This window comes from Heterodontus francisci, chromosome 2 (genome assembly GCF_036365525.1).
Source record: "Heterodontus francisci isolate sHetFra1 chromosome 2, sHetFra1.hap1, whole genome shotgun sequence".
Classification (NCBI taxonomy): domain Eukaryota; kingdom Metazoa; phylum Chordata; class Chondrichthyes; order Heterodontiformes; family Heterodontidae; genus Heterodontus; species Heterodontus francisci.
Window position 1 is genome coordinate 175,083,856 of NC_090372.1, and position 20,867 is coordinate 175,104,722.

At 46.8% G+C, this 20,867-nt stretch overlaps 1 protein-coding gene across 1 annotated transcript in view; it reads right to left on the reverse strand.

Annotated features, from left to right (window-relative positions):
- Window positions 1-20,867, reverse strand: part of nell3 (NELL (neural EGFL like) family member 3) — an 81,952-nt gene that overhangs the window by 17,967 nt on the left and 43,118 nt on the right. Inside the window, exon 4 of the mRNA XM_068013901.1 lies at window positions 4,566-5,104. Within this exon, the coding sequence (XP_067870002.1) occupies window positions 4,566-5,104 (539 nt within the window). The remainder of the gene's footprint in view (window positions 1-4,565; window positions 5,105-20,867) is intronic.

The following is a 20,867-nucleotide window of genomic DNA, read 5'->3' on the forward strand; positions in this document are numbered from 1 at the left end:
CCCCACCTGTCCCTATATTTCCCTACCACCTACCTATACTAGGGGCAATTTATAATGGCCAATTTACCTACCAACCTGCAAGTCTTTTGGCTTGTGGGAGGAAACCGGAGCACCCGGAGGAAACCCACGCAGACACAGGGAGAACTTGCAAACTCCACACAGGCAGTACCCAGAATTGAACCCGGGTCGCTGGAGCTGTGAGGCTGCGGTGCTAACCACTGCGCCACTGTGCCGCCCCTGTGAAACCATCTGACCTACACTATTCCATTTTCGTCCATATGTCTATCCAATGACCACTTAAATGCCCTTAAAGTTGGCGAGTCCACTACTGTTGCAGGCAGGGCGTTCCACGCCCCTACTACTCTCTGAGTAAAGAAAGTACCTCTAACATCTGTCCTATATCTATCACCCCTCAACTTAAAGCTATGTCCCCTCGTGTTTGCCATCACCATCCGAGGAAAAAGACTCTCACTATCCACCCTACCTAACCCTTTGATTATCTTATATGTCTCTATTAAGTCACCTCTCCTCCTCCTTCTCTCCAACGAAAACAACCTCAAGTCCCACAGCCTTTCCTCGTAAGACCTTCCCTCCATACCAGGCAACAATCTAGTAAATCTCCTCTGCACCCTTTCCAAAGCTTCCACATCCTTCCTATAATGCGGTGACCAGAACTGCACGCAATACTCCAGGTGCGGTCTCACCAGAGTTTTGTACAGCTGCAGCATGACCTCGTGGCTCCGAAACTCGATCCCCCTACTAATAAAAGCTAACACACCATATGCCTTCTTAACAGCCCTATTAACCTGGGTAGCAACTTTCAGGGATTTATGTACCTGGACACCAAGATCTCTCTGTTCATCTACACTACCAAGAATCTTCCCATTAGCCCAGTACTCTGCATTCCTGTTACTCCTTCCAAAGTGAATCACCTCACACTTTTCCGCATTAAACTCCATTTGCCATCTCTCAGCCCAGCTCTGCAGCCTATCTATGTCCCTCTATACCCTACAACATCCTTCAGCACTATCCACAACTCCACCGACCTTCGTGTCATCCGCAAATTTACTAACCCACCCTTCTACACCCTCTTCCAGGTCATTTATAAAAATGACAAACAGCAGTGGCCCCAAAACAGATCCTTGCGGTACACCACTAGTAACTAAACTCCAGGATGAACATTTGCCATCATCCACCACCCTCTGTCTTCTTTCAGCGAGCCAATTTCTGATCCAAAGCTCTAAATCACCTTCAACCCCATACTTCCGTATTTTCTGCAACAGCCTACCGTGGGGAACCTTATCAAACGCCTTACTGAAATCCATATACACCACATCCACTGCTTTACCCTCATCCACCTGTTTGGTCACCTTCTCGAAAAACTCAATAAGGTTTGTGAGGCACGACCTACCTTTCACAAAACCGTGCTGACTATCGCTAATGAACTTATTCTTTTCAAGATGATTATAAATCCTGTCTCTTATAACCTTTTCCAACATTTTACCCACAACCGAAGTAAGGCTCACAGGTCTATAATTACCAGGGCTGTCTCTACTCCCCTTCTTTAACCATGGGACAACATTTGCTATCCTCCAGTCTTCCGGCACTATTCCTGTCGACAATGACGACATAAAGATCAAGGACAAAGGCTCTGCAATCTCCTCCCTGGCTTCCCAGAGAATCCTAGGATAAATCCCATCTGGCCCAGGGGACTTATCTATTTTCACACTTTCCAAAATTGCTAACACCTCCTCCTTGTGAACCTCAATCCCATCTAGCCTAGTAGTCTGAATCTCAGTATTCTCCTCGACAACATTTTCTTTCTCTACTGTAAATACTGACGAAAAATATTCATTTAACGCTTCCCCTATCTCCTCTGATTCCACACACAACTTCCCACTACTATCCTTGATTGGCCCTAATCTAACTCTGGTCATTCTTTTATTCCTGATATACCTATAGAAAGCCTTAGGGTTTTCTTTGATCCTATCCGCCAATGACTTCTCGTGTCCTCTCCTTGCTCTTCTTAGCTCTCCCTTTAGATCCTTCCTGGCTAGCTTGTAACTCTCAAGCGCCCTAACTGAGCCTTCACGTCTCATCCTAACATAAGCCTTCTTCTTCCTCTTGACAAGCGCTTCAACTTCTTTAGTAAACCACGGCTCCCTCGCTCGACAACTTCCTCCCTGCCTGACAGGTACATACTTATCAAGGACACGCAGTAGCTGCTCCTTGAATAAGCTCCACATTTCGATTGTGCCCATCCCCTGCAGTTTCTTTCCCCATCCTACGCATCCCAAATCTTGCCTAATCGCATCATAATTTCCTTTCCCCCAGCTATAATTCTTGCCCTGCGGTATATACCTGTCCCTGCCCATCGCTAAGGTAAACCTAACCGAATTGTGATCACTATCACCAAAGTGCTCACCTACATCTAAATCTAACACCTGGCCGGGTTCATTACCCATTACCAAATCCAATGTGGCATCGCCCCTGGTTGGCCTGTCTACATACTGTGTCAGAAAACCCGCCAGCACACTCTGGACAAAAACTGACCCATCTAAAGTACTTGAACTATAGTATTTCCAGTCAATATTTGGAAAGTTAAAGTCCCCCATAACAACTACTCTGTTACTCTCGCCCCTGTCGAGAATCATCTTCGCTATCCTTTCCTCTACATCTCTGGAACTATTCGGAGGTCTATAGAAGACTCCCAACAGGGTGACCTCTCCTCTCCTGTTTCTAACCTCGGCCCCATACTACCTCAGTAGACGAGTCCTCAAATGTCCTTTCTGCCGCTGTAATACTCTCCTTGATTAACAATGCCACACCCCCCCTCTTTTACCATCTTCTCTGTTCTTACTGAAACATCTAAATCCCGGAACCTGCAACATCCATTCCTGCCCCTGCTCTACCCATGTCTCCGAAATGGCCACTACATCGAGATCCCAGGTACCAACCCATGCTGCAAGCTCACCCACCTTATTCCGGATGCTCCTGGCGTTGACGTCGACACACTTTAAACCAAGTTCTTGCTTGCCAGTGCCCTCTTGCGTCCTTGTAACCTTATCCCTGACCTCACTACTCTCAACAACCTGTACACTGGAACTACAATTTAGGTTCCCATTCCCCTGCTGAATTAGTTTAAACCCCCCCGAAGAGCACTAGCAAATCTCCCCCCCAGGATATTGGTACCCCTCTGGTTCCTGCTCGTCCTGCCTTTTAGCTTCCAACCTAACTCCCTATATTCGCTTTTCAGGTCCTCATCCCGTTTCCTAGCTATGTCATTGGTACCGATATGTACCACGACTTCTGGCTGCTCCCCCTCCCCCTTAAGAATCCCGTAGACTCGATCCGGGACATCCCTGACCCTGGCACCCGGGAGGCAACATACCATCCAGGAGTCTCGTTCGCGACCACAGAATCTCCTGTCTGTTCCTCTAACCATTGAATCTCCTATCGCTATCGCTCTCCTATTCTCCCCCCTTCCCTTCTGAGGCTATGAGCTTCATTTTCTCATAAACAGAATAAATGTTATCCCACAGTCTGCAAACTCAGCTCTAAAAACAGAGTTATACTCACTCAAGTATATAAACTCCCTCCTCGTATAGTCATATTAAACCAATTTGATTAAATGTGGCAAACTTGTCCCTGTATCATGCATAGTTCAACCCCATTCTTGTGCACAATTCTTTGTGGCTTTCTTTGAGATGGATGGAGTGGGGGGTGGCATAAGTGAAGGGAGGGTGGGTAAATGAGAGGAGGGCAGGTCAGTGTGGGGATGGTGTGTAAGTGAGGGGAGGGTGGGTAAATGAGGGGGCTAAGCAAGGGGAAAGGGTAACTTCCATATTTCATAGAATTTGACATCACATCACCTGCCAGCTGAGAAGATGAGTCTAGCTCAATGACACTCCCAGTGGAACCAGCTTCAGAGATCCCTGCCAATAGGTCGATGGGTAAATAGTATGCCACTAAGCCATATACAGCTGTAAGGTCCCCAGCTCAATCCCTGCTCTCTGCCGTGAAAGTCAATCACAGCAGGATGCTACAGTCCCTCAGATACAAAAAGGGAGGGAAAATCGGTCAGTGCCTCTGCTCTTAACTGGTAACTGGTGATTCCAGAGTAGGTGGGTGTGGATTTGTAAGGTAAGGATATCAAGGGAGATGGAGCTAAGGTGAATAAGAGGGTTTGAGGTACAGATCAGCCATGATTTAATAAAATTGAAGAGCAGGCTCCAGGAGCTGAATGGCCTATTCCTGTTCCTATGAGAATAGACTTGGCTGTAACAGATGTCACGATAAAATAGCTAACTGGCACTCAGAGACATAAAGGAGGACTATCCGGATCGGGTATTGATGGGCTCTTCCACTCATGGAATTATTACCCCAGTGTGAGTCAGAACAAGAGGAATTGTGAAGAAAATCAAAGCACTGGAGGAACAAACATCCAATTTTTTACTCTTATTTCAAATGATAACCAAGACAGCAATACACAGACTGAAGGAAGGAGACAACTTAATACAGAATGCTTTCAGATTGAATTGCCTAGAAGAGGGGGACTGCTTTACCTGACATATTCGATCAGCAGTGGCTGAGCACTCAGACACCTGGAAAAACCCAGCCGGGCACATGGTACACCTCTCGCACTGGGACGGCACCTTCTGGAAATCACAATATTCATCACTTTGGCACAAACCACATTCCAGCAGATGGTCACCGACGTCAATCACCTTTGCATCTACGTCCACTTTATGCACAGCGTATGTCTTTTGCAACTGACTTTGTATCTGACTTTGCAGATCCTGAAGCTGAGACTCGAACTGGTTCTGAATCTCAGCCTGCAAGTTCGAAAATGACGTCTGCTTAATGGTATTGACGAGCATGGCATACTGGACTTTCACTAGCTCCATCTGTTCAAACATTTTCCTCTGCTGCCCCAGAATTTCTCTTTGCTGGGTTATCAATGTGGCCTGCTGCTCCGTTAGCCTCTGCTGTAAATCGCCGACATTTTTCTGCTGACTCTTCAGCATTTCCACAAATTTCTCTTGTCCCTTCGACAACTGGAGCTGCAAGATCAACGCATCTTCAGACGGCACCTCGTTGTCTCCTGAAACATCATGAAAGTTTAGCAGTCAGTATGCACAGAGAGCTACTACCTCATCGATACCGTGCAGCACCATCTCCCCAACTCTAGTACCAACCGCTGACTTATGGAACAAAACAGCTCCTTTTGAAGATTCTGGGACAGGGTTGCAGCAGAATATATAATTAGAACAGCTCAAAACACTAAGGGTTACAGTGTAGTAAAAAGGATGTGCATTTCTACGACAACTTTTGAATACCTCCGTTTGTCCCAAAGCACTTCACAACCACTAAATTACTTTTAAAGTCCAGTCACTATGGTTATGTAGGCAAACAAGGCAGCCAATTTAAGCACAGCAAGAACCCACAAACAGCAAATGAATCAGTCTCTTAATCTGTTTTGGTACTGTTGATTAAGGGTTGAATATTGGCCGAGACACAAGGAGAACTCCCTGTTCTTCTTTGAATATTGCCATGGGATTGTTTACATCCATTTTAACAGGGAGACAGGGCTCAGTTTAACATCACATCTGAAAGACAGCCCCTCCAACAATGCAGTACTGCTCTTACTATTGCAGTGAAGTGTCAGCTCAGCTTATGGGACCCAAATTGACAGGGCCACAATCCTGACAGTTATATCGGAGATCGGTGCTGCCAATGCCCTTCAGTTCTGACCCAGTTGGGGTGGGGGAATGGGACTCATTGCAAATGGGTATAAGGATAGGTGAGGTGCCTCATGGTCACTGTGATCTATTGGAATTCCCTTGGATCAGCTTTGCAGGTCACAGAATAATTTTCTAGTATCATTCTTTTCTCTGGAGGTCATACTGCTTAACATGACTGTATAGGATGGAGAGAGAGAGAGCGGGACAAGGAAGCAGTTTAAAAGAGCAGCGGCAGGAAGGAGAGAGAGAGAGAGCGGGACTAGCGAGCAGATTAAAAGAGCTATCCTAACCAGTCCAGGCCAGACCAGGCCACCAAAGTGGACCAACTGTGTTCTGAGAGACAAAATAAATCAAAGTGTGATGCCACAGGAAAACAGATTGGTTGGTGAGTTTTTTCTCGTTTATCTTTCAAAACTCGGGTCATTTTAGGAATTGTAAGGTTTTATTTACTAATAGTAGTAAAGCTTAATAGATTGGCTGGTGAATATTTCTTATTAATTAAGTAATTAATTAGTTAAATAAAACACAATAAAGATGGCAGGACAGATGATGTGTTGCAGCTGCAGTGTGTGGGAGCTGGTGGACACCAGTGTGATCCATGGAAAACACGTCTGCAGTAAGTGTCTCTGGCTAGCGGAGCTTCGGCTCAGAGTCAGTGAGCTGAAGGCCCAGCTACAGACACTGCAATACCATCAGGGAAGGGAAGAGCTACCTGGACACTTTGTTCCAGAAGACAGTCACACCCCGTGGATCAGGTCTTCTGATTTGGTCAGTGGTCAGGGATAGAAGGGTGTGACTGCAAGTGAGGCAGGTAAGGGGATCGAGAAGGCAGAAGTGGAGGAGACTCAGCCCTTGCAATTGTCCAACAGGTTTGAGATTTTTTCAGCATGTATGGATGAGAGTGTGGGCTGCAGGGTGGATAATTAAACTGACCATGGTGCAGGAAGCCACTCAAGTGGGGGAGTAAATAGGATTGTAATGGTAGTAGGGAACAGTATAGTCGGGGATAGACATCATTCTCTGCAGCCAAGAGGGAGAGTCCAGAAGGCTGTGTTGCCTTCCCCTCGTTCAGGGCATCTGCTCAGGACTGGAGAGGAACATGCAGTGGGAGGGGAAGGATCCAGTTATCATGGTCAAGGTGGGTGCCAATGACATAGATAGGACTAGGAAAAAGGTTCTGCACAGGGAGTATAAGCAGCTAGGAACTAAATTAAAAAGCAGAACCTCAAAGGTAATAATCTCTGGGTTATTACCTGAGCCATGAGCAAATTGGTGTAGTAAAAGCCAGTTAAATGTGTGGCTCAAAGATTGGTGTGGGAGAAATGGGTTTCGATTCATGGGGCACTGGTACCAGTACTGGGGAAAGTGGGAGCTGTACCGTTGGGAAGGTCTTCACCTGAATCATGCTGGGACCAGTGTTCTGGCAAGTCATATAACTAGGGCAGTAGAGAGGACTTTAAACTAAATAGAGGGGGTAAGGGATCAAGTGAGGGAAGATGTGATAATTTAAAGAGAGTGAAGAAGGCAAGAGAGGAAGATAGCAATAATGATATTGATAATCAGGGTGTGGCAGGAAGGGACAGTGCATACAAACTCAAGAGTGAGCCAGCAGATAAGACTAGAATTTGTGAAGTAACAGAGTGGGGGGAGGGCTCGGGAGAGGTGAGATTTAGAAATCCAAAACAAAAGGCCAAGGTATCGGAGCAGTATAGCATTGTGGGTAAAGACAAGCAGAATGGGGCAGGAAGGGACAGAGAGTTTAACAAAAATTGTACATCAGCAAATAAGGTCATTGAAGGGAATAGAAGCAAAAAATGAAATTAAAGACTCTTTATCTGAATGTGCAAAGCATCTGCAATAAGATAGATGAACTAGTAGCACAAATAGAGGTACATGACTGAGATTTAATCGCCATTACTGAGACATGGTTACATGATGATTCAGGTTGGGAAATATATATTCCAGGTTACACAATATTTCGGAAAGACAGACAGAATAGCAAAAGAGGAGGGGTAGAACTGATGGTAAAGGATGATATAAGGTATTAGCAAGAAAGGATCTGGCCTTAGAAGATCATGAAGCAGAATCAGTATGGGTGGAAATAAGGAATAAAAGGAATCAGAAAACACTGGTGGCAGTAGTTTATAGGCCCCCTAACAGTAGGTATACCGTTGAACAGAGCACTAAACAAGAAATTATTGGAGCTTGTAACAAAGGCAATGTAATAATTGTTGTGGGAGATTTTAATCTTCACATAGACTGGGACAATGAAATTGCCAGGAGTGGTCTAGAAGATGTAGAATGTTTTCGGGACAGTTTCTTGGAGCAATACATGTGGAGCCAACTAGGGATAAAGCTATCTTCGATCTAGTATACGAACATACGAATTAGGAGCAGGAGTAGGCCACTCAGCCCTTCAGCCTGCTCCACCATTCAATAAGTTCATTGCTGAACTGATTACTCCACATGTCCACCTACCCCCGATAACCTTCCACCCCCTTGGTTATCAAGAATCTATCTACCTCTGCCTTAAAAATATTCAAAGACTCTGCTTCCACCTCCTTTTGAGGAAGAGAATTCCAAAGACTCACGACCCTCTGAAAGAAACAATTTCTCCTCATCTCTGTCTTAAATGGGTGACCCCTTATTTTTAAATAGTGACCCCTAGTTCTAAATTCTCCCACAAGAGGAAACATCCTTTCCACATCCACCCTGTCAAGACCTCTCAGGATCTTATATGCTTCAATCAAGTCGCCTCTTACTCTTCAAAATTCCAGCGGATGGTGGAAGATCCACTGGGAAGCAGTGATCATAATACCATTGCATTTCATGTTAAGTTTGAAAATGACATGCTCCAATTACAAACAAGAATCTCAACAAAACCAATTACGTAGGCATGAGGGGAGAACTGTCTAAGGTAAATTGGGTAAATAGACTAAAAGGTATGGTGGTAAATGAACAGTGGAAAACCTTGAAAGAACCAATTCAAAATGTTCAAAAATACACTTCTTGGAAAAACAAAAACTCAGCCAGAAAGACCCAACCATGCCTCACTCAGTAAGTTAAGGATCATATTAGATTAAAAGAGACTTACAATGTTGCAAAAAGAGTAGCAAGTCTGAGGATTGGCAGTGTTTTAGGAACCAGCAAAGGGCCACCAAAAAATTGATAAAAAAGGAAAAAATAGAATATGAGAGTAAACTGGACAGGAATATAAAAACAGATTGTAAGAGCTTTTATAGGTATATCAAAAAGAAGAAAGTAGCTAAAGTGGACATTGGTCCCTTCGAAGTAGAGACAGGAGAAATTATCATGGGGAATGAGGAAATGGCAGAGGCATTGAACAAATATTTATTGTCTGTCTTCACAGTAGAAGACACAAGTTCCATACTAGAAATAGACAGTAACCTAGGGGCTAAAAAAGTGAGGAAATTAAGGAAATTCATATCAGCAGACAAAAAGCATTGGAAAAACTTAAGGGACTAAAATCTGACAAATCTCCAGGACCTGATGGCCGACACCCTAGGGTTCTAAAAGAGATAGCTGCAGAGACAGTGGATGCGTTAGCAATGATTTTCCAAAATTCTTTAGATTCTTTAGATTCTTAGATCCATCAGATTGGAAGTTGGCAAATGTTAAACTACTATTCAAAAAAAGGAGGGAGAGAGAATGGAGAAACTGCAGGCCAGTTAGCCAGTAACATCAGTCATTGGGAAAATGCTGGAATCTATTATTAAGGAAGCCTTAACTATGCACTTAGAAAAGCACAGTATGATTAAAACAAGTCAACATGTTTTTACTAAAGGGAAATCCTGTTTGACAAATTTATTAGAGTTTTTTGAGGACATAACTAGTAGGGTAGATAAAAGGGAACCAGTAGATGTCATATTCCTGGATTTCCAAAAGGCATTCAATAAGGTGCTACACAAAAGGTTGGCAGGCAAGATAAGAGCTCATGGAGATGATTGGTTAATGGACAGGAAGCAACAGGTGGGCATAAATGGGGCATTTTCAAGTTGGCAGGCAGTAAATAGTGGACTGCTACAAGGATCAGTGGTGGGGCCTCAGCTATTTACGATCTATATTAATGACGTAGATAAAGAGACAGAGAGTAATGTATCTAACTTTGCTGATGATACAAAGGTAGTTGGAAAGGTAAGCTGTGGGGAGGATACAGAGAGGCTGCAAAGAGATGTAAACAGGCTAAGTGAGTGGACAGCAAGATGGCAGTTGGAGTATAATGTAGGGAAGTGTGAAGTTATGCACTTTGGTCATAAGAATAGAAGAGCAGAATATTTTTTAAAAGGTGTGAAACTTGTAAGTGTTGATGTTCAAAGAGACTTGGGTGTGCTTGTACAAGAAATGCAGAAAGTTAACATGCAGGTAAAGAAAGCAATTAGGAAGGCAAATGGTACATTGGCCTTTATTGCACAGGTATTGGAGTACAGGAATAAGGAAGTATTGCTACAATTGTACAGGGTTTTTGTGAGACTACATCTGGAGTACTGTGTGCAGTTTTGGTCTCCACTTGCATTGGAGGCAGTACATCGGATTTCACTAGATTGGTCCCTGGGATGAGGGGGTTGTCCTAATTGGGCCTGTATTCTCTGGAGTTTAGAAGAATGAGAGGGTATCTCATTGAAATATGTAAGATTATAAAGGGGCTTAGACACTGAGACACTGAGGGCTGAATTCTATTAGCTCACCGCCGTTCTTGGCAGCGAGCTTGAAAGAAGGCGCAGCGCACGCACGACTTGTTCGCTGCTAAGAGTCATAGAGTCGTACAGCAGAGAAACAGGCCCTTCGGCCCACTGCGTCCATGCCGACCATAATGCCTATCTATACTAATCCCACCTGCCTGCATTAATTCCATATCCCTCTATGCCTTGCTCATTCAAGTACCTGTCCAGATGCCTCTTAAATGTTGCTACTGTTCCTACCTCCACCACCTCCTTTGGCAGCTCATTCCAGATACCCACTATTCTTTGTGTGAAAAATTTACCCCTTTGATCCCCTTTAATCTCCTCCCTCTCACCTTAAATCTCTGCCCTCTAGTTTTAGTCACCCCTACCATGGGGAACAGACTCTAGCTATCCACCCTATCTATGCCTCTCATAATTTTACATACCTCTATCATGTCCCCTCTCAGCCTCCTTCGCTCCAGGGAAAACAGACCCAGCCTATCCAATCTCTCTTTATAACTCAAGCCCTCCAAACCAGGCAACATCCTTGTGAATCTTTTCTGCACCCTCTCTAGATTAATCACATCTTTCCTGCAGTGCGGCGACCAGAACTGCACACAGTACTCCAAATGTAGCTTAACCAACGTTATGTACAACTGTAACAAAACGTCCCAACTCTTGTACTCAATGCCTCGGCCGATGAAGGCAAGCATGCCATATGCCTTCTTCACCACCCTGTCTACCTGTGTTGCCACTTTCAGGGAACTATGTACTTGCACCCCAAGGTCTCTCTGCTCAAGAACACTCCCCAGGGCCCTGCCATTCACTGTATATGTCCTGCCCTGGTTTAACTTCCCAAAATGCATCACTTCACACTTGTCTGCGTTAAATTCCATTTGCCAATCCCTTGCCCACTTTCCCAGTTGATCTATATCCTGTTGTAACCTGTCCACTATACTACCAATTTTGGTGTCATCTGCAAACTTACTAATCATGCCCCTTACATTCACATCCAAGTCATTAATATATATGACAAACAACAGAAGGCCCAGCACCGATCCCTGCGGCACACCACTGGTCACCAGCCTCCAATCTGAAAAACAACCCTCCACTACCACCTCCTATCGCCAAGCCAATTTTGCATCCAATTGGCTAGCTCACCCTGGATCCCATGTGTTCGAACCTTCTGGACCAGCCTACCATGCAGGACCTTGTCAAAGGCCTTGCTAAAGTCCACGTAGACAACGTCCATCGCCCTGCCCTCGTGAATCCTCTTGGTCACCTCCTCAAAAAACTCAAACAAATTCGTGGGACATGATTTCCCACGCACAAAGCCATGCTGACTATCTGTAATGAGACCTTGCCTTTCCAAATGCATATAAATCCTGTCCCTCAGAATCCCTTCCAATAACACTCCCACCACTGATGTAAGACTCACCGGCCTGTAGTTCCCTGGCTTATCCCTGCTGCCCTTCTTAAATAAAGGCACAACATTAGCTATCCTCCAATCTTCCAGTACCTCACCTGTGGCTAACGTTGTTACAAAAATCTCTGCCAGGGCCCCAGCAATCTCCTCCCTTGCTTCCCATAGCATCCTAGGATACACCTGGTCAGGCCCTGGGGATTTATCCACCTTAAAGTGCTTCAAAACCTCCAACACCTCCTCCTTTGTAATGTTGATGTGCTCCAGGATATCGCTGTTCCCTCCCTTGAACTCACTAGGTTCCATGACCTTCTCCACGGTAAATACAGACGAGAAGTATTCATTTAAGACCCTGCCCATTTCCTGTGGCTCCACACACAGATTGCCACACTGATCCTTAAGGGGACCTACTCTCTCCCTAGCTACCCTTTTACTCTTAATATACTTATAGAATCTTTTAGGATTCTCCTTTATCTTATCTGCCAGGGAAATCTCATGGCCCCTTTTCGCCCTCCTAATTTCCAATTTCCTTCTTAAGTATACTCCTACATCCCCTATACTCCTCGAGGGACTCGCTTGATCCCAGCTGCCTATACCTGACATATGCCTCCTTCTTTGTCCTGACCAGGCCCTCAATATCTCGTCAACCAAGGTTCCCTAAACTTGCCAGCCTTGCCCTTCCATCTAACAGGAACATGCCGGCCCTGAACTTTTCCTATCTCACTTCTAAAAGCCTTCCACTTGCCAGACATCCCTTTACCTGTAAACAGCCTCTCCCATTCAACTTTTGAGAGATCCTGTATGATGCCATCCAAATTAGCCTTCCCCCAATTTAGGACTTCAACCTGAAGACCAGTCCTATTCTTTCCCATAACGATCGGGCGGCACAGTGGCGCAGTGGTTAGCACTGCAGCCTCACAGCTCCAGTGACCCGGGTTCAGTTCTGGCTACTGTCTGTGTGGAGTTTGCAAGTTCTCCCTGTGACCATGTGGGTTTCGTTGGGTGCTCTGGTTTCCTCCCACAGCCAAAGACTTGTAGGTTGATAGGTAAGTTAACTATTGTAAATTGCCCCTAGTGTAGATCGGAGAACTGAGGGGATGTGATAGGGAATATGGGATTAACGGAGGATTAGTATAAATGGGGGGGTTGATGGTCAGCACAGACTCAGTGGGCCAAAGGGCCTGCTTCAGTGCTGTATCTCTCTATGACTCTATCTTGAAGCTAATAGAGTTATGGTCACTGGTCTTAAAGTGCTGCCCCACTGACACATCAACCACCTGCCCAGCTTCATTTCCGAAAAGGAGGTCAAGTGTAGCCCCTTCTCTAGTAGGGCCATCCACATACTGCTTCAGAAAACTATCCTGGACACACTTAACAAATTCTTCCCCATCTGATCCCTTAGCACTAAGGCAGTCCCAGTCAATATTAGGGAAGTTAAAATGACCTACTATTACAACCCTATAATTCCTACACCTATCTGTGATTTCCCTACATATATGCTCCTCCAATTCCCTCTGACTATTGGGGGGCCCATAGTATAATCCCATCAAAGTGATCACCCCTTTCTTATTTCTAAGTTCCACCCGTCGCTGGACGTTCCTCTCTAAGTTCTGCCGTGATGTCCTACCTAATCAATAGTGCAACTCCCCCTCCTCTCTTACCTCTACCTCTGTCACGCCGGAAGCATTGGTACCCTGGAACATTCAGCTGCCAGTCCTGCCCTCCTTCAACCACGTTTCCGTAATAGCTGTAATATTACAATCCCATGTACCGATCCATGCTCTGAATTCATCTGCCTTACCTGTAAGGCTTCTTGCATTAAAGTAAATGCAGTTTAGCCTACCAGACCTTCCACGCTCCCTGTCCTGCCCGGCCTGCCTACTGGACCTGCTTGCTTTAACCTCTACATTTGCCTCAACTATCTCATCGGAGAAACTGCTACTTTGGGTCCCACCCCCCCACCAGACTAGTTTAAACCCTCCCGAGTAGTACTAGCAAACCTCCCCGCAAGGATATTGGTCCCCTTCCAGTTCAGATGCAACCTGTCCCTCCTGCACAGGTCACCTCTGCACCAGATGAGATCCCAATGATCCAAGTAGCTGAAGCCCTCCCACCTACACCAGCTCTTCAGCCACGCATTCATTTGCCTTATCCTCCTATTCCTACCCTCACTAGCACATGGCACAGGGAGTAATCCTGAAATTACAAAACTAGAGGTCCTGCTTTTTAACCTTCTGCCTAACCGCCTATATTCACTTTGCAGGACCTCATCTCTCTTCCTGCCTATGTCGTTAGTACCAATATGGACCACGACCAATGGCTGCTCACCCTCCCCTTTCAGAATGTCCTGCAGCCGCTCCGAAACATCCTTGACCCTAGCACCAGGGAGGCAGCATACCATCCTGGAGTCTCGTTTGCGGCCACAGAAACGCCTATCTGCACCCCTTACGATAGAATCCCCTATCACTATACCTCTTCCACCCCTTTTCCTCCTCTGCTGTGCAGCAAGGCCCTCCATGGTGCCACGAACTTGGCTGTTGCTGCTTTCTCCTGGGAGGTGATCCCCCCCAACAGTATCCAAAGTGGTATATCTGTTTGAGAGGGGGATGGCCACGATATTTCGGACGGTGGCTAACTTAAATGGAGGGGGTGGAACATCCATCCCCAATGACGTAGAGGGGGTGGCCGCTCCATCCCCAGCAATGGCATCCAGTGCCACTGTGCAGGCACCAACGCCATTCTTAAAGGACTTCAAGCCCTTAAGTTCTAATCATATTTGTAAAGATACATTGATTTGATATTGAGTTTAAAAAATGTAATGAAAGCTGGAAGCCCCTCTATCACAACCCCCAATGACCACACACTTTATTTTTGGCCTTTCCCATCAAAAAAAAACGTTATTCCTAACCCAAATTCCCCCCCCACCGAACTTCGTCACTTTTGTCCTTCAACCTCGTCCCACCATCCCCCTCAGCCAATGGAAACAGTTTTCTGCACCACCTCCCCCACCCCCACCCCCCCCCCACCACCCTGAAAATTTCACTCCTCCCCACTCCCCACCAGTGTCACAGCTCGGATCTCTGAACGGAGATCCAAAGGCGTGGGACTTCTGTCAGCTGGCCGGAATATCGGCGTGAGACGTCCATCGCTACCAGGTAAGTGTTTATTCACATATTTTAATATCATTAACATATTCAGATAAAGGCTCCACCACCAAGCAGTGGGGGGACCACCCAAGGCCTTGCCGCCACCGGTAAAATGTGGCAGAGCCTTCCCGGCGTCGAGGCTCATGGCGGGCCTCTCCTGGAAGGATTTTCCGAGCCCCCCACCATGACCCCCGCGTCAGAGGGTTGGTAAAATTCAGCCCTGAGCAATTATTTCCGTTGGTCGGGGAATCTAAAACATTGGGGCACAGTCTCAGGTTAAGGGGCCGAACATTAGGTACTGATATGAGGAGAAATTATTTCACTCAAAGGGTTGTGTATCTTTGGAAATTTCTACCCCAGGTGGTTGTGGATGCTCCATTGTTGAATACATTTAAGGCTGGGATAGACAGATTTTTGGTCTCTCAGGGAATTAAAGGATATAGCAAGCAGGCAGGAAAGTGGAATTGAAGCCTAAGATCAGCCATGATCGTATTGAATGGCGGAGCAGGCTCGATGACTCTATGAACCTATGATGGGCTGTATGGTCTGCTCCTGCTCCTATTTCTTGTGTTCTCATTGATCACCTGGTCTTTTCCTGGCTGTCATTTAGGTATGTTCATAAGAGGCTGGTAGATACCTATGCCACTGCACCAACATCACAGGCACTTGCCACTTAAACACTGCCAAAGACTCTGGTGCCTGAAGCCAGGTGTGAGGGAATCCCTAGTCCTCCCTCCAAAGAAATGATTTAGAGTCATAGAGTTATAGAGAGATACAGCACTGAAACAGGCCCTTCGGCCCACCGAGTCTGTGCTGACCATCAAGCACCCATTTATACTAATCTTACATTAATCCCATAAATAAAAGCAAAATAATGCAGATGCTGGAAATCTGAAACAAAAACAAGAAATGCTGGATTCACTCAGCAGGTCTGGCAGCATCTGTGGAAAGAGAAGCAGAGTTAACGTTTCGGGTCAGTGACCCTTCTTCGGAACTGACAAATACTGACAAAAGATTATAATCTGTGACTTTTCTAATATTTGTCAGTTCCGAAGAAGGGTCACTGACCCGAAACGTTAACTCTGCTTCTCTTTCCACAGATGCTGCCAGACCTGCTGAGTGAATCCAGCATTTCTTGTTTTTGTTACATTAATCCCATATTCCCTACCACATCCCCACTATTCTCCTACCACCTACCTACACTAGGGGCAATTTACAATGGCCAATTTACCTATCAACCTGCAAGTCTTTGGCTGTGGGAGGAAACTGGAGCACCCGGCGGAAACACACGCGGTCACAGGGAGAACTTGCAAACTCCGCACAGGCAGTACCCAGAACCGATTTCTGGCTCACTTTTGTAAGGGAGATGAAAGTGGGCAGTAAGCCCTGTGTAAGTGGACTGATACTACAACACTTATTTTAAAAATAAATTTCGTACCATGTGGTTCAAGCCCATAATTTTCCGACTCACTGGAGAGAGTACCACAAACGAAGCCAAACTGACACAGGCTGATGACAGCCACTTGGCATATGTCTTTCCTCAGTATTGTTACCAGGCTTACTTAGCTTATTGGCATCAACATCAAGGCCTCAAAATTCTGCTCTTTAGCGTCTGTTTTCTTAGTGCTACAGGTGGTGTTTTGCCTCCAAAATGGTATTCACAGCACGCGCACTCACTTCTGATGTTGGCCACACCGGACACCATTTTGATGAGGCCATTAGTGTACATGCCCTTTGTCCTTTAGGGAAGGAAATCTGCCACCCTTACCTGGTCTGGCCTACATGTAACTCCAGACCCACAGCAATGTGGTTGGTTCTTAAATGAGGGTTACCAGTGACCAGAAACTGAACTTGAGTAGCCATATATAAATACCATGGCTACAAGTGCAGGTCAGAGGCTAGGAATCCTGTGGCGAGTAACTCACCTCCTGACACCCCAAAGTCTGTCCAACATCTACAAGGCACAAGTAAGGAGTGTGATGGAATAATCTCCACTTGCCTGGATGGGTGCAGCTCCAACAACACTCAAGAAGCTCGACACCATCCAGGACAAAGCAGCCCGCTTGATTGGCACCCCGTCCACAACATTCACTCCCTCCACCACCGACACACAGTGGCAGCAGTGTGTACCATCTACAAGATGCCTTGCAGCAATGCACCAAGGCTCCTTAGACAGCACCATCCAAACCTACGACCTCTACCAACTAGAAGGACAAGGGCAGCAAATGCACGGGAACACCACCACCTGCAAGTTCCTTTCCAAGCCACACACCATGCTGACTTAGAACTATATCGCCGTTCCTTCACGGTCGCTGGGTCAAAGTCCTGGAACTCCCTTCCTAACAGCACTGTGGGTGCCCCTACCTCACATGAATTGCAGCGGTTCAAGAAGGCAGCTCATTACCACCTTCTCAAGGGCAATTAGGGATGGGCAATAAACGCTGGCCGAGCCAGTGGCGCCCACATCCCATGAACGAATTTTTTTTTTAAATCCACTGTTAGAATGCAGAGTAGGCAGATCATGCCATCAATCAGCATATAATACTGATTTGACACCAGTGCTGCAATTTTGGAACTCAATGGTCCAGCTAGCACCCTCTCCTAACCATGCACAGCTGAACACGCATTCAGCACCAGGAAGGACTCTCCACTATATTTAAAGGGATTATCAACTACTCTCAGTTTAGTTGCTGATTGACTTCTATTGGCTCTTGTTGCAATTGTACGAATATTTGGCAGTTTCCAGAGTTGTTTAAAGTTGCTGAGTCTGCTGGGGATTGGTGTTGCATTTGCTGAAGGACTTAGTCCTGACTTCAAAGATTCTGCACAAACCATTTGCTCCCTGACATGGGTGCAGTAATTTGCATCCTCCTTGGCCAAGAACATGACAGGGAGGCAAAGGTGATACACAGCAGAACAAGACACTGGAAGAGGGAGGAGGAGGAGGGGGAGAAGAGCTCTCAACAGGAGGCCACATCGTCCCCGAGTGTTAAGGGAGCGATTCTACTTCCTGAACCTGAACAGGTAACAGTCTGTTAGGCATCTCTGCTGGAACAAGTCCACACTGAGAACTGCCAAAACTGCATGCTCAAAGCAAGGTGAGGATGGCATTTCCAGTGGCTGTGAAGGTGACTGCGGCCATGAACTTTTATGCATCGATCTCCCTCCAACCTGGACCAGGTGATATTTACAACATCTCTCAGCTTGCAATCCAGTATTGGAGAGGGAGGACACTGAGACTTTGTATTCCATAAGAGCTGTATGCATTTCATTCTGCCTTTCCAGAGAGAGGCAGGTGGAGCGAGCACATGGCTTTGTGAGGATTGCAGGCTTCGCCATAGTGCACGCTGCCATTGACTATACGTACATCACTTTGTGGGCGTCACATGCCAACTCTCAGATGTGCTGCAACTGGAAGGGATTTCATTCCCTTCACGTCCAGCTGGTGTGCAAGCACACTCAGTGCATCATACAGGTCAATGCCTGGTATCCTGCCAGCAGTCATGATGCCTTCATTCTCCAGCAGTTTGCTGTACCATCTGTATTTGAGCCACCATGATAAACCAGCTACTGGGTGACCTGCTGATCATCTGGCTCATGACTCCAGTGGGCAACCCTTATATGCAGCAAGAAGATCCTTGCTGCCACACGAAACACGAGCAAGTAGACCACTGGCATGATAAAGCAATACTTCCGCTGACTAGACCGCTCTGGTGGAGCCCTGCAGTATTCGGCTGACCACGTGTCAAGACTCATCGTCGTCTGCTACATACTGCCCATCATGAAATCACAGCCCTTGCCACTGGCTATACAGCAAGCAGCTGAGGAGGAGGTCAGCAACACAGCCCCTTTCTGGCCGGGCTGTTCCTGATCAGCACATCCGGTGGTAGTACCAGTGAGCACCACCACAATTCCACATTCATCAATTGTCCCACACCTTACCTTCCCTCTGTTACTGACCATCACAGCGTCCTTTCGGCTCCAATGCTAAAATAAAAGCCACCACAAAACAAACATTCAAAACCAAATTGATAAATCAAACCCTGCCTAATTGCATATGAAAAAGTCAACTAATCACCTTTGTGAATTGTCTTAGTGCCTGTCTTCCATGTGCCTTTGCTTGGCCTACTGCTTTTATATAGTGGTGCCCCAAGGGCTCAGCATGGCTGGCGGAAGGCTGCTGACTTTCACTGGGGGAGACGGCAGATGGTCTTGCAGGACAACCGTGAGCAGCTCTGGTTCTAAAACATTTGGCATGGGTGGCAGCAGTCTGGACTGGCTGGTTGACAGGCAACAGCAATGGCACTGGTCGAGTGGCAGTAGTAGAGGATGAATGATATCATCCTGAGAGAGAACAGAGGTTTGTGCTCCATGATGCGATAGCCACTCCTCAGGCACCTCAGCCATCCTAGTAATGTGTTGGAGGATAGATTGCTGGACTGCTGTGACACCTGGCAAACCCCTCTGCACACTGGTATCTGTAGCTACGACAAAAGCAGTTTGAGCCTTCATGGCAGCAAGCTGAGCATGCACAAGAGCAATCAGAGTTTTTATGACGTCAGTCTGAGCTTCCACTACAGTCTCCAGACGTTTGAGTGGCTTCTGCTTGTGCTGCAATGGAAGCTGAGATATCAGTCATCAGACATTGCATCATGGTTGGGTTCATAAGCATGTTGATTGAGTTGGCAACCAGTTCCATGTTGGAAAAGATGGGCTCCAAGCTCTGTACAAAGCCCTGGATTTTATGGGCCCCCCCCACAATCCCCGAGGCAGCATCGGAGGCAGGGCGGCATGGGGTATCATAATGGGCAGCGGGGGGGAGGGCCGCATGGCAGAGGGCTCGTTGCCTCCCCGTTGCCCAGCAATCTTACTGGCGATGTGGTAGGCCAACGGCCTTCCCACCCAGAGGCCAATTGAGGCCATTAAGTGGCCTAAACGGCCAAATAGGGCCCTCCCCGCCGCCACTGGGATCTTACCAACGGCAGGTGGTAAGTGGCCTCTGCCATGCGGGGAGGGTGTCTTGTAAAATGAGGCACCCTCCCTGCGGGCTTGTGGAGGGGGGTCCCTCCTCTGTGGGCAATTTGTGGCCCACAGTGGACACCCACCAGGAACCAATTCACCCCCCGGGCCCCCCCACCCCCTGGACCCCAAGGCCACCCCATCAGCCCCCCCCCCCCCTCTCACTGGGACCTTCCTGACTAGCCCTGGTGACCCCGCTTCACCTACCTCTGTTACGGGGTTCCAGCACTGTGCCTTACTCCGAGGCCTCTGCAGTACCAGCAGTGGCCACCACTCCCGGTGCCGCTGCCGATCCTGCTGAGCTGCTGGCCCTCTGATTGGCCAGCAGCTCATGGAGGCAGGGTCCCTGTCTTGAAAGCAACAGAGATCCCGCCTCCTGAAACCTACATTTAAAGACACCAGAGGATCGCTCTGGGGGGCCGTGAAAATTTAGAGGCGGTAACAGTAACCACATGGTAGGACAGAGTAGAAAAGGAAAAAATAATGGCAGCTTGTCAGAAAGGTACAGCGATAATCATGGGGGATTTTAATCTACATAAAGACTGGAAAAATCAGATGGGCAAAGGTAGCCTAGATGAGGAGTTCATGGCATGTTTTCAGGATAGTTTCGTAGAACACCACGTTCTGGAGCCAACCAGAGGGCAGGCTATACTAGACCTGGTATTATGTAAAGAGATTGAATTAATTGATGACCTTATAGTGAAAGTTACGAGGAATTGGTGGGAGAGTGGCACTAGGTGAATTGCTCATTCGGAGAGCCGGTGCATACACGATGGGCCGAATGGCCTCCTTCTGCACTGTACCAATTCCATGATTCTTTATCGGGAGCTTCTCCTTCTACAGAAAATCTAGC